Here is a 15,347-nt window from a genome sequence, read left to right as displayed (position 1 = left end):
TCCCCTTTCCCTTCTGAGCCACAGAGCCAGCCTCAATGCCAGAGACCGAGTCGCTGTGGCTTCCTCCTGGTAGGTCGTTTCGCCCCCCCACCACCACATTTGCAACTTTTGAGTTATAAAACATTAGTTAAATATGATTTTAAGTAAACACATACTAATTTTATTAATCTAAATTTGCTCAAGTCACTATTATTTTTATCCTAGGTTACATACTACTTTTGGTACCGTCAACGTACCGCAGAAAGATTGGATAATTATACTGAATAGCTGTACAAATATCCACCTTCCTTGAACAATCTACGATGTATCTGATCTAGATGTGGTGATTTATCTGTTTTAGTTACAGCCAGCCTTTCCAGAATCTGTTTTTAATCATTTTTTAAATTTGCACATCTCAGTGATGTCCCTTCACGGTGACATTTGTTCAGAGCTCTACCGGCTGGTTTTCTTTATCTGTACATTGCAGGTATTTTATTGGCCAACCCCAAATATTGAATTAATTAAAGGGCAGAAACGTGCTTGTCACGTGCGTTAACAAGGTGAAAATGTATGCTGAACACACAGAGCAATTCATATTATATTCAATTCCATTGAAACCAGCCCGCATCTCTGCGGTCAAATTTCATATCCATTAAGAATGTGTAGGGCGTTCACATCATGTCCTTATTTTCCTTACTTCCTATGTCATTAATTCTGAGTCATGTTCTGCAAGTCAACATCTTAATGAAGTAACAATAAGTTCACACTGGTATCATTAATTGCTTTATTGGTTGGCCCTTAGCAATATCACACGAAATTGTCACTAATGAAGATTGGGGGCGGGGGATTATTCTATGAATGAAGAGTGACTCGTAATTGTAAAAAAAACCTGTACTCACTATCGGATTGGAACAGGATCTTTGCTGCAGTCAATAGTCATTATTTCTACAACCAAATCACAAAAGAATTCCATTCACTTTAGGAGACGCAGGACACTGCATATTTTGTAACCTGGAACAAAATAAATAAACGGCTGGAGAAACTCAGCGGGTCGAGCATTATCATCCACAGATGTTACTCGATCCGCTGAGTTCTTCTAGCAAGTTTGCAATTTCTTTTCCAATTTAGCTAAATTTCTTTCACACGTATTTTCACAACATTATTGTGTGATTCTCTGCACTAGGCGCCCTGGCGCGCCGACTGCCAGAAGACGATGCACTCCTCAGGGTGAGTCCGGCTCTCTGTCCTGGGGACCCACATTGTCACACTCAAGTTGTACTTTGGTTCTGACTCCCCACTTCACGTTTCCAGTCGACCCTCTGCCCCCTTGCCTGCCGCGCGCTCCCCGGCACGGCTCTATCATCCCCGGGCTCGTCCCGAGAGCGCTCGCGCGGTCGTTGTCATGGAGACGGTGGGAGCGTCGTGATTCACAGTCACTGTAGCAGGCCGACGGAGCGGTCGTTGTCAAGTTCTTGCTCCCATATTCCCAACGTTTCTCTCTCCCCACCTCAGCAGTGAAATGATGGCGTGTTTAATTCCATTCCTTTAGTCTCTCTGGAGAAACTGCCGCGGGTCGCTCTGCAACTTGGTTACTCGTCAGCAACTTTGAGACGTTGGAACGTGGGCCTTCTGGAAACCTGAAGTCCAGAGAAAAGACACTTTATTTCTTCCGGTGCGGCCGTATTGTCAACATTGACGGCTAATTCCCATATCTACTGGTTGGCTGGGTCACTGTTCTTGCCAGTGTATCCCCTTCCACAAATGCCGTCGGATTTGCTGATTGATTCCAGCATTTTCTGTTTTTATTTTATCACCGCCTTAAGTTATTACTGCCCCCGCTTTGTAGAATGTTATTTCATCTTTGACTTTCTTCCCTAGCTTTTCCTGTTGATACTTGTACACATGATTTACGTTAATGTACTTTTTAAGCTATTACTCAAGTGAGGTAACATCTGCTTGTTACATAGAATGTTGCATTATTTAAGGAAATGATCAATTTTATTGACTTGACACACGAAAACAGTCAGAAATTACTTTGTGTGTGTTATTTTACACTGTAGTTGGTTAGGGGCATTCTCTGAAGATAGTAAGAGCGTGATTTTTTTTTTACTTACAAGGGATACCAACCTATTGGTCGCTAGCTCTGGAGAGGTTGATAGACGGAGTATAACTACCCGACTTTGATTTTTAGACAGCTCTTTTTAATTATTTCTGGAAGACTGTAGTCATGTATTGAATTTGCTTTACTTCATTTTTGTCTGCCTATTTTATTGACAGTTTCATTTTTTTAATGATTATCAATTAGTTTGCAATTACTTTCTGCCTGTTGCTAAACTCGAACTATTTTCTCGCCAGGTATTTCTGACACTCTAAATTTCACCCACATGTAACTTTCACAACTATATTGTTTCAATGCCCATGTAAATCTGTAAGTAGTTTGCTACCAAAATTGAGAGTGATCTCCAGAGTTTTTTTTTTACAATCTGTGAACCAGTTAGAACAAACTAATACCAAAAAATGAAAACTGGAAACTATAGTGTTTGGATTCTGATCTGGATAGCAAGTAACAGTTTGAAAGCCTCCAGGGGACAGGGATATTGGTGCCATTGATATGTTTTTTGCTTGAAATAAAATTTCAAGGAATGATTTCTCTACTCAAATGAACTAACTATGCTATATTCTGTGTATAGCAGGAATTCAACAATGGCAGAATTTTCAGGCACGGTTTACAATGTCTGTCATTGAAAAGCAGTATTCAACAGGAGCACAACCCAATATGCCTGAGCAGCTGCTAAACTGTGATTTACCACAGAGTAGACAATTTCAGAGACCAAGCACCAGGTAAGTGTTCTTTGAAGTAACAGGCAGGTTTGAATAGATTTACATATACATGGTAGTACCATGAGAGTATTTTAAAAAGCTCTTGCTTAAAATATGTGAAAATGTGTATATTTCTTATTCAGATGTTTTATATAATAAAATAAAATTGTAATCGTATGTGTATGTGTGTGTGTATATATATCTATATATATAATATTTTTAAAAATTCTATTGATAACTCACAGCATGAAATAGTCTGTACTTGCATGCATCAGGATACACACAACATTTTGGTGTGGCCTGACAGGAGTCATGGATCCCTCAGCACAAAAACAGGCCCTTTGAACCACAGTGTTAGGGCAACCTGAAGGACTCATCTATATTATTACCATTTATCAGGACATTGTCAAGGGGTTTCTAACCACTTATTCAGATACTTTAAAGTGGCAAGTAACATTTATGTCATGTGAGTTCAATTATCATCACAAGAAAAGGTCTAACTTCCTACCCTGAACATTCGTAGAATTGCTTTTGTTGATTTAGCCACAATCAATACATGAAAGTTACCATTGATCATAAATATTGTGGCAGGTTTGATGCTGCAATGAGTAACTTACCTCCTGATGATCTAAAACCTGTTCACCATTTACAAGGCCATAGGTCAGGGATACAATGGAAGATCAATTAATGGAATCATCTTTGGTATTGTTGCTGTGGCCATCCAGTTGATTCCTTTGCAACCCTTGCCTGGGTTGATAGCTTCACCACAGAAGATGGTCTCCTTTTTGTGGTCACATTCGGTGACTTTAAAGGCTCTCGGAGGACAACGGAGGATCGACGGCATCGGCTTACTTGGACAACCACAACACCTCTCTCTCTCTCCAACACTACTCAACTCAATAACACGAACTGAACTGACTTCATTTACCCATCATCCTAAGACTGTATCCATTTTTAATCTGTCCCTGGCCCAGGCAGTTGTCCCCACAAGCTTAAAGATCGCCACCATCCTGCCAGTGCTGAAACATTCCACTGCCATGAGCCTGAATGACTTCCGTACAGTTGCACTCACCCCCATCATTGCAAATTGCTTTGAGAGACTGGTTCTATCATATCTGAAATCCTGTCTGTCCTCTACACTGGACCCCCATAAATTTGCCTATCGCACCAACAGGTCAACAGAGGAAGCCATCTCCATGGCACTTCACTCTGCCCTGACCCACCTGGACAGCCCCAACTCTTATGTCAGAATGCTGTTCATTGACTTTAGTTCGGTATTCAATACTGTGATCCCCTCCAAGCTGATCACCAAACTTCGTCAGCTTGGTACCAGTTTGTCCCTCTGCAATTGGACCTTGGACTTCCTGACTAACAGACCCCATCAGTTAAGTTAGACAACCTCTCCTCCTCCACTCTCATCCTGAGTGTGCCTCAAGGCTGTGTGCTGAGCCCTCTTCTGTACTCCCTTTTCAGCTATGACTGATTTCCTGTACATGGTTCTAACTCTATAATCAAGTTCGCAGACGACACCACAGTGGTTGAGCTGATCAGAGGGGATGACGAGATGGCCTACAGGGATGAGGTCTAGTACCTGGCTGCGTAGTGTGCCGACAACAATCTGGCCCTTAACACCCAGAAGAACAAGGAGATCATTGTGGACTTCAGGAATGCCAGGAGTCACACTCACATCCCCAGCTACATCAATGGAGCTGTAGTGGAGTGTGTATCAAGCTTCAATTTCCTTGGTGTCCACATTTCCGAGGATCTCACCTGGTCCCTGAACTCCTCCATCCTGATCAAAAAGGCACAACAGCACCTTTATTTCCTGCGGAGCACGAAGAAAGCTCACCTCTGTCCCAGGATACTGACGGACTTTTACCGCTGTACCATTGAGAGCATACTCACCAACTGCATCTCAGTGTGGTATGGCAATTGTCCCATATCGGACCGCAAAGCACTTCAGCATGTGGTGAAAACTGCCCAGTGGATTATCGGCACCCAGTTGCCCACCATTGAGAACATCTACCATAAATGCTGCCCGGGCAGGGCAAAAAACATTATCAGGGATGCATCTCACCCTAACCATGGACTTTTTACTCTACTCCCATCCGGTAGGTGCTACAGGAGCCTCCGCTCCCGTACCAGCAGGCACAGGAAGAGCTGTGACACTGCTGAACCTCTCAATCACAGCGCTAAGCAGTATTGCATCCGTATTTTACTGTCTCAGTAATTTCATATTTGTATGCTGTTTCACTTTTTTTATTCGCAGTTATTTTGTAAATAACACTATTCTTTGCATTTCTGGTCAGATGCTAAATGCATTTCATTGGCTTTGTATCTGTACTCGGCCAATGACAATAAAGTTGAATTGAATCTAATCTAATCTAAATTTACCTCCTAAGCTTGGAGAAGCTGGGCTTTTATATATTTCCACATTTATACATGCTTGAATTTTGCTAACCTGTTAGATTTATCTGGTTTTATAGTATTATTATGTAGTTACTAATAAAATAGCTTATGTTAACAGCAATACCAGACTCTAGGTGCTTTTCTATTTCTGCTGGTTCTTTAACCTGTTATGAGGTACGTAACAGGAAGCTACCTCAGTAAATATATTTAGGACAAGGTTGGATAGATTTTTACATAGTAGGGGAATTAACGGTTATTGGGAAAAGGCAGGTAGGTGGAAATGGGTCCAAAGCCAGTTCAGCCATGATTTTAGTGAATGGTGGAGCAGGCTCGACAGCCAGATGGCCTACTCCTGCTCTTATTTCTTATGTTCTTATAAAATTATATTGGATAAGGTGAGTTGAAATAGAACATTTTGTAGGCAGCCCTAGATTCCATCTGAAGTGATTACAATTTTTAACTGAGATTAAAAACCCTCCAACTATCTAAGACTGTGTCAAAAATTCCATACAAAATCACTGGAGGTGATTTAACTATCTTTAAAACAAATGCTGAAGATTCACAAAGAAACCAGTAATTTTAAAACAATCTAACAATTATAAATAATTAAGATGCTTGTATACACAGCTGAGAAATAGGAAACATTAATACTGTTGCCTTTGTGATAAATTCATTATATAATTAATTTTATAGGGTACGAACAAGGCAAGGCCACATAGCAGAAGCAAAACGTTTAGAAGCATGGAGTAAGAGTTTGAAAGTCAGTAAACAAGACATTAATGAGTAAGTACACATTTTGATTAATAAAAAATGGCATTTGAAATATCTTCATTTTTTAATGGTTTTACAATAAATGTGTGTTGAATGTTAGGACGTAATAGATTTGGAACCAGCATTTAATGTTTATCCCTTGGAGTTGGTGTTGAGTTGACATCATGAACTACTACACTTCTGATAAAATAATTTCTACAGTGCTAATATAGTTAAGAGATGATATATTTTCCAGTCAGAATGGTATGAGACCTGAGGCAACTTGCTTTGATTGCTTGTATCTTCTGACGTTATTTTCCGTGATTTGTTTGGAACTGATGTTAGAGTTGCTTAGGTGAGTAATTACAGTTGTTGAGGAAGTGAATGTTTAGGGTAGCTTTAGTACCAGAAACATTGATCAGAAATAATTTTCATCAGATTTCCACCTTAAAGTTGTTTCTGACTCTGTCATGGTCGATCAGCTTTCCACCTTTCCGCATGGAGGGCACCTTGTGATCTAGGCTTCAACCAGAAACTACAATTATTGCAAAGTGCAAAGATGAATTGAGACTAGTGGAAATGAAAAACCCAGAAGAATTCAGCACGTATTTTGTTTTGTAGCTCAGAAATATTTTTGTGTCAATTTCGGTGAAGCATTTATCCTCCAGAGTATGACATACTACTTGCTAGGTGAAAGCATTGGTAGATTTTCCCACAATTTCCCATCTCCTATCATCACCCACCTTTACTGTGGAATTCTCAGGTAGGGTTAACACATTTTCATTATGTGTGCACTTGTATCCAAATTTTCATTGAGAAGAGGTAACAGTCATTCACCCAATTTGCATACCAGAATAAGCCTACATATCTCTATCATGGAAACCAACCAATTCTCTATTTAATATGTCTATTCTTCCTGATGCCTTGGGAAAGCAACCAATATAATCAAAGACATCTCCCATTCCAGTCATTCTTTTTTCCTCTGCTTGCTTCCATTGGACTGAAGATACAAAATTTGAAAAGATGCACCACCAGGCTTAAGAACGGCTTTGTCCTTCCATTATAAGTCTCTCGAAGAGACCTTTTGTACTATAAAGATGAATTCTTGATCTCTCAGTTTATGTTGCCATGGTCCTTGTACCTTAGTTGTCTACCCTCACTGCACTTTTTGTGTAACTGTAATGCTAAATCCTGTATTCGGTTATTGATTTTCTTTGTACGACATTGATATAGTTATGTTTGGAATGATCTGTCGGGTTAGCATGCAAAACAAAGTTTTTCACTGTACCTTGGTATATGTGACAATAATAACCAATTCCAGTTCATATAAGGATGTTTCTGAACAGGTATATGTAGAATTATGATTCTCTGAAGATGTAGTATGTCAGCTTTGTGTACAGAATGTAGTCCTGCAGTCTTACCTATTTATCTGTGAACACACACTAGGCCAGCGTTCCAAGTCCATCCTCTATAAAACTGATGCTGTCCAAACCTCAGCTTCATAATCACACTATCACGTTACCCTAATTTTGCTTATTGGCATGGTTCTTGGTTGTCTTGCTTCTTGGCCCCCATCGGTCAGAGTTGACTATGGATATTGCGTCCACGCTTTCTAGATATGCAAGCCTGGGCAGTACGATATGGAGAGCAAGCTGTTGCCCATGTAGCAAGCTCCCCCTCTCCATGCATCTGATGAACCCAAAGGAGAGTTGCTTGTCAGCATTGAACTCAATGTAGGACTGCCTTGGAGATTCCAACTCCAGATTTTTCCTTCTGGGTTTACTCCTGAAGCCTTCCCCATGAGTGGATATAGCCACTAGGCAGCAGAGGTTTAAGATCAGAGTTTTTCTTCTCCTTGATGAGCTGTCAACCATGTCTGACGAGCCCCATCTGTCTGAAGCGACTGGTTTTAAGGTGCTAGTAACCCACCTTTGCCCCTTCTCCTGACAGTAGAAACAGTTCCACCGGGCTCAGTTGCTCAGTGCCACGCGAAGTCCAGGAGCTGTACTTGGTTGTCTGAGGTTATTTGAAGTGTATGCCATAGTTAGTGGGAGCTTGCTCCCATTACTACCCCTGACTGTAACAACCTTAAGGAGCCTTAAGCAGTGCTCACTATCTAAACAATTCTTGTACATTTTTTCAGATCCTTGCAGGGTCTCATCCTATCTATCTATCTAGATCTTGAATTTCTTGCTACCCTACAACCTTACAAGTTATCAGGACTTGTTTAATTCTGATTTTTAGTGATCTGTGACCTTTTTTTGCAAATTGCTCCACCTTTTGCAGCAGCGATTTCAGTGCCTAAACTCTAGAACATACCCCTACAACTCCTCTTCCCTCTGCTGTCTTCCTCTTTTTCCTATAAAGCCTACTTTCTAAACCAAACTTTTGTTCAGCTGTTCTTGTATGGATCTGTAGCAAATTTTGTTTACTAGAAATCTTAAGGAGCACTTTACAAACTTTAATAGGTTAAAGGGACTAATAAATATGATCATGATGACTGTGATAAATAATTCATTACCTAACAGCACTACCTCATTCCACGTAGCTTCAGGCAATCTTGAACTTCAGCTAGGTGGCTACATTGATATACATTCATTAGATGATTGGTCTATTCACAGGAGGATGCAAATGCATCCTAAAAAGCCAGCATTTATATAAGGCAGTACAGTTTGAAGATTGGTAAAGGAATGCAATTGATGACGGTCATGTTAAATTGACTACTTCTATGGAGATCTAATAAGTTATATTTGTACAATCATTTATATTTTGAAGGTAAAAGTAAAAATAGCTTGTTTTTTTTTTAAAGTTAACTGCAATTGATCAGAATCTGGTTTCAGAGGCACATGTATGGAATGAGAGGAAATTCTTGAATCTTTGGGTCCAGACAGCTGAAGATGTGCTTGTAATTCACGAGAAAAATAGGGATGCAAAATAGGCCAAAATACAGTAGATGCAGGACATCTTAAAATTTGACTGGAGATAACAAAAATATGTGAAATGGGTTTCAGCAACAGAATGATGGAGGAATATTTATCAATACTGACCTAGAAATTGGTGTTGCATAAGGTTTTTGTTAAGGATGGAAGCTCAGTATATAATGCCCGAGATTTTATCCTGAGGTGGTGCTGAGAGAACTGGAACATGGAATCAGTGGCTGGGAATTATTAGAGGAAGCTGAAGACAATTACCTTCGTCTTTCCAACGTTTAATGGAAGAAATTTCTACTCATCCAACTCTTCAATTATTTTAAAAAGAATTTGCATTGCCGCAATATAGAAATTCTACATATAAACAGCCTTTTTAAGTTAGAGGTGCAGAGTGGACGATCGTTATGACATCCTCCTGTGAACTTGACCATGAGAGAAGTTAGGCTTCTGGCATTTCAAGTTGCTGAAGATATGACTGATTACACAGGATACAGCTTGAATAATGTCGTACAAGCCTTGTAATGTCCTGATTTAACGCTAGCAGTAGTGAAGAAGTGCTCAAGGTCTAGCTACACCTCTAGTCAAGTTGTTACAGTACGGCTACAAAACCTGTAACTATTTCATATTGTAAAATTTCTTATCCACAGAAAACACTGCTGATTAGCTCATTACTTCCCCCCCTCAGTCTACTTTCAATTATCAGCTGGTAGCCAGAATGATTACCACAGTATAATAAGACTTGTTTGTTCACCAGACTGATTATTAATGCTTAGTATGGTTTTGCCTGGACTGCAGAGCTCAAATTAGGGTTAACAGCATTGTATTCCAACAATGAGAGAGAGACTGTGGGTAGGATTTTTTTTTATGGCTGGGGCCACCACACGATCCACTATGTAAAACAAAAGATCTAAGCAGGAGCTTACTGTTTCTTGGTAGACAATGTTATTAAATGTGTCAAAGAAGAATAAGGAAGACTATACTGCCCATGTCTGAAATTTGACTATTCATTTTGAAGACACTGCCACCCTTAAAATGTGCACAGTTACATTCTGAGGTAAACTCTAAAGACAACATTCTAGACTATTCATAAGAATAACAAGAAATGGGTCTTCATTTATGAACAAGCTATTTCCAGAAAAAGTTTAAGTATAGTGGTGTTTCAGGGTGGGCAGAGAGGAAATGTGTCAAACTTCCTGGGGATTGGGAAATATTTGCCCTCCTAGTGGAAGATATGAACACCTGACTTTTTAAAATCACTTGGGTTGTCTCCCAAACTTTTTCAGTATATATCACAAAGCAGGTCTGTGATGGAATATCTGTTGCTCTGTTTAGTGTAATGAAGGCACACAATCTTAAATATTCACACCCAAATGATCTCCATGCTGCAAATCACAGGCTCCAACAATTCCAGAATCACATTCAAGATGAAAAGCAAATGTAAAAGACATAAACGGTGGAATACGTGGTTTCATGATCTATCCAGAAGATGTTGACTGAAGGAGTGTTGTATCCAGGCGCCATCTTTAATTCAATTGATCACCAAATTAGGTGAGGTGTAATTTGGAGTACTATGCTCAGTTTTGGTCACCTATCTATAAAAACAATGTAAATTAGATTGAAAGAGTGCTGGGGTTTGAGGGACCTGAGTTACAGGGAATGATTGAACAGATTAGGTATTTTCCCCAGAACATGGAAGACTGAGGGAAGTTTTGATAGATACAAAATCGAAGGGTATAGATAGGTAAAATGCAAGCAGGCTTTTTCCACTAAGGTTGAGTGAGTCTACAAGTAAAGATCATGGGTTAAGGGTGAAAGGTGAAATTTTAAGAGAACTTTAGAGGGTGGTGAGTGTGAAATGAGTTGCCAGCACAAGTGGTGGAAGCGGGTTCGATTTTAACATTTATGAAAAATTTGGATCAGTACATGGATGGGAAGGGTATGGAGGTCTATGGTCTGGGTGCAGGTCAATGGAACTAGGCAGATTAATGGTTTGGCACAGACTAGATGGGAAGGGCCTGTTTTTGTGCTGTAGTGTTCTATGATTCTTTGAAGCAACAGTTTGTGGAGTACATGCACTTTGTATGTAGTAGCCATCTTGAGCTTCAGTTTGCTTGTAATTCCAACTCTCTTCCCCACTCTAATGCCAACCAGCCTATCCTCAGCCTTCTCCATCACAGGGGGCCAAGGCAAATAACTTTTCATATTCCTCTTGAGTAGCCTACAGCCCATTGGTATGAATATCGAGCTTTACAATCTGAAGTAACTCAAACTCGCAATGTTCTCCTCTCACACATACCCACCTGTACGTTTAGTTTTTTCACCTTTCCCATCTCCCTTCTGTCTTCCCCAACCAGTTCAACTTGTCCATCATCACCCTGTGTCCACCCACACACACCCTTTCCCACACTTCATCTGTTCCACCCATCCCTTCTCCTGCTATGTACTGGCTATCTTTCCTCTTGGTCTTGATGAGGGGTCTCGAACTGAAATGTCAGCCTACACCTTTGCCTCCATACATGCTGATTGACCTGATTTTGTCCAGCATTTGTGGCCTGTCTTGTTTTCTACCAATGTTTTTCCCTTTGCTATTTCTGGTCTTTACCCAAACATTCTACTTCTTGATTTTCATAGCTAAGATCATTCATCTTTACTGCTTTTAAGCCATTCAGTAATGGCAGAACTATCATACATCCTTCGTGATTTCGTGTACATGTCATTAAAGAGAAAATTTTAATTCCCATCCTTGGTCACTTTGTAATCACATCTCTGTAACGGCTATTAGATCCTACTCATTTATTTGTAGTTGTGATATCAATTCAAGTAACTTGTTGAGGAGGCAGTCTGCATTTTCCTTCTATTTCAAATTGGTAGTATACTCTCAGGTTTGCATGTAATACAACTTCATGTCAGATTCTAGATATCAATGAGCATTTGTTACCCTACATTGCTAATCTGTCCATTCTTTTTTCATTACTGATTTTTCCTCACTTTCACCTCAATAGCTGCACTGCACCGTTTATTTTAAAGTCTTATCTATGGCCCTGGTAATTTGATTTATTCTGATACTGGGATCAGGATAATGCAATTGAAATTTATCCCATAGGAGCAGTGTTATCTTTCCCCAGCACTTCTGTCAGTGTCCCATAATTTGAAACCCATTTCTCCTACACAAATATTTGAGCCAGGTATTCAATTCAGTATTCTTCTTTTACTCTATGATAATTAACATGTGGCTCAGTTAGAAAGTCAGAGATTGTTTATCTTTAATTTTATCTTGAACAACTCATATTCCTTAAGTAGAACCCCCTCTTTTCAACCTGCCATTGGTGCCCTTTTTCCACCCCCCAATAAAACATTTATTCTCTCCCCCCCCCCCCCAATCCAAAGTTTCTCATTATCCTGAGGATGATGTCCTTAATCCTAACACTGGATAAGCAACACAATCTTTAATACTCATGCTCTTCCTGCATTGAATAATATTCATTCCTCATTTACAATTAAATATTTTATTCCCCAAACATGAAGAGCCTTTTTATAATATGGTGCTGTGGTCAGTTCACTTATTCATACAACAGTCTTTGCTCTTATCCATACAGGCTGCAAGATACTTTTAACTGTTGTACAGGTTCAAGGGTTGAATCTTTTTCCAGTTTTCAATAGCATCAGAGGTTTATATATGACCATTCATTTTCAATAGAGTAAAAAAAAAGTTTAAGACTGACTAACACTATATAGGAATTTAAATATTTCAACCTCAGAGCAGAAAATTTGTATTTTCTTAGCACGTCATGAATTATTCTATTTGCAGTACTCTTCTTTCAAATAAGTGACTTGGATGAAAAATTCAAATGAATACTATTAGAAAACCGCAATGCATTTTAAAGAAAGTAGTATGTATATTTATAATTAGCATATTGTCATAGGCGGTATCTGAGAAAGCCTCATCTCACTTTGGTAAAGGAAGAATAAAAAACAGAGATTTACTTGAGTTATCAAACAGATGTAAACAAAGAAACTATCATTCTTTATCTTTCTTGATGGCCAGCATATTGGGGATCAGTAACATTACCTACTACATATGTAGACTCATTTCCTAGAGGGTAAAAAAATAATTTAATGTAGTTAATGGTGCCAGCATTCTTTCATCCAGAAAAATAATTTTTTGTGCAGTTTCTGGGAGAGTATGGCTATGCGGTGTAGCTGCATATCCCAGTATACACTCAGTGACCATTTTATTAGGTACCTCCTGTACCTAATAACGTGGTCACTCAAGTATATGTTTGTGGTTTTATGCTTTTTGTAGCCCATCCACTTCAAAGTTTGACATGTTATGCATTCAAAGGTGCTCTTCTGCACACCACTGTTGTAACACATGGTTATTTGAGTTAATGTCATCTTCCTGTCAGCTTGAACAAACAAGCCTGGACATTCTCCTCTGAATTCTCTCATTAACAAGGCATTCTCACCCACAGAACTGCCACTTGCTGGGTATTCTTTTTTTTTGCACCATACTCTGTAAACTTTAGAGGCTGTTGTGCATCAGAATCCCAGGAGATCAGCAGTTTGAGATACTCAAGTCATCCTGTCTAGTACCAACGATTATTCCACGGTCAGAGTTATTTAGATCACATTTCTTCCCCATTCTGACGTTTGGTCTAATATCAACTGAACCTTATCTTCTATTGTTTTTTGTTGGTGTTTAGCAGACCAACTAAAAAGGTGCATTACTGCCACCCACTGAACTGGAATGTGAGGAGGATTCAAGAGAGTGGTCCTAACACCTTTCACTACCACCACCCCAAAGAAATAATACTACGTATAAGGATAATAAATAATAACTAGATATATAAACACCCAACACTTTTTGACTAAATTGTATTAAATAACCTAGCAAGTTTAAAGAATTTAAATACTTGCTTATGCTTCTCTTGTGCTTCTTGACCATACCCCGCCAAACTACCTAAAGTAACAATATTGTTTCCTAGGGTCTGCTTTCTCTCCTACTCCTATTCTCTATAATCATAATACACGTGAGACCGTCTCTGGAAGTTGACTCTGTCTACATCAGGGGTTCCCTTGGGCACATCCTGACAGCCTCTCCCAAGAAGTTAAATCTACCCTAGGTAAAGGAAATAGTCAGGGAGGAATAATAGATATAGCCACAGTAGGAGTATAGGTCATCTTAGACAGAGCCATGTTCCCATCCAAAACTGCAAATTTTACGATCTTGATGTTCCCAACAATTTTTCATTATATTCTTAGATTATCATCTTCATGACCACTGAGGTGTACTGATAATTCATATCCATCTGCAGTCTTTGCAAATACAATGACATCTGACTCATTTCCACCTGCAAAGCTGAAACAGGAGAAGACCTAACAGCACCACAACACAGGCATAAAGCCTGGTCTTGAATAAACTCCATCAATTTTGAGTGAGGAAGCAGCAGACCTATACGCAACACAGCCATAATCTAAGACTGTTCTAATCAATGCATAGTACAAAGTAATGAACTGAATCTCTTGATGTCTGCATGATTTTATGCATTGAATTGCTGTCACTTGATTGGCTGATTAGATGTTTGTATTAACAAGCGGGTTGAGCATTGAGTATGTATAGAGTTAGCAGTCTGAGGCAACAATTGAGTCCAATAATAACTGCAGTGCAGGAAGGATGATTAATTATGGGAATTCCCATAGTAATTCTTGCTTGGAACTCCAGGATCACAATTTATAGTATTTTAAATATAGTTTTATGCTGCAAAACACCAAATTTCATGATATAAGATGATGATATTAAACCTGATTCTGATTCTAATTCTGAATTGTGTGTGTTACATATCATGGAACTTTCCAATTCTGCAATCTCACTTTGACATTCCCAAAAAAAGATGAATCTCAATTTCACAGCAATTAAATCAGCAGGGGAAAAAAAATAGTATCTTTCTGGATTGGCTGCGAAATTAAGAACTATGTTACAACTGGAAGAGAAAATTAATAAAGATTGTGTCACTGTTTGGAAAGGGATATTTTTGTGATAATATTCTCTGAGCAACACGTTTGTTCTTCAAACTGTAAAGCTATCATCAACTGCAGCCTTTTCTTGGTAACCAAGTCACAGAGATCCTCTTTAACCCAGCGCTTTTTCTTATTCAATCATTGGTTTTGGTTACTCTTGGCAAGATCAGTATTTGTTTCCCACCTATGATTGCACAGGGAAGAGGAGACAGTAAACCTGTAGCTTGCATTACTATAATTAGTGTGTTGTAGCTCCTTTAATATCTTGATAGGGAGCTTCAGGATTTCAACCCAGTAACAATGAAGAAAAATAATATATTTCCAAATTAGAATTATGTATGACTTCAAAAGCAATTTGCAAGGAGTGGAATTCTTATATTTGCTACTCATCCTCTGGTTGGTGAAAAGCACAGATTTAGGTGATACTTTTGAAGAGCATTT

At 39.1% G+C, this 15,347-nt stretch overlaps 1 protein-coding gene across 2 annotated transcripts in view; it reads left to right on the top strand.

Annotated features, from left to right (window-relative positions):
- Nucleotides 1-1,424: 1,424 nt before the first annotated feature.
- ttc29 (tetratricopeptide repeat domain 29) overlaps nt 1,425-15,347 on the top strand; it is a 368,432-nt gene continuing 354,509 nt past the window's right edge. Inside the window, exons 1-3 of one of the 2 annotated variants that reach the window (XM_072254722.1) lie at nt 1,425-1,651; nt 2,673-2,820; nt 5,902-5,991. In XM_072254722.1, the coding sequence (XP_072110823.1) occupies nt 2,711-2,820; nt 5,902-5,991 (200 nt within the window). In that variant the 5' untranslated portion in view covers nt 1,425-1,651; nt 2,673-2,710. Of the gene's footprint in view, nt 1,652-2,669; nt 2,821-5,901; nt 5,992-15,347 lie in introns of both variants that reach the window. The other variant, XM_072254720.1, reaches the window with a different exon arrangement.

Source organism: Mobula birostris, chromosome 4 (genome assembly GCF_030028105.1).
Source record: "Mobula birostris isolate sMobBir1 chromosome 4, sMobBir1.hap1, whole genome shotgun sequence".
Lineage (NCBI taxonomy): Eukaryota > Metazoa > Chordata > Chondrichthyes > Myliobatiformes > Myliobatidae > Mobula > Mobula birostris.
The sequence above is the reverse complement of the archived record's forward strand: the minus strand, read 5'-3'. Positions and strand labels throughout refer to the sequence as shown.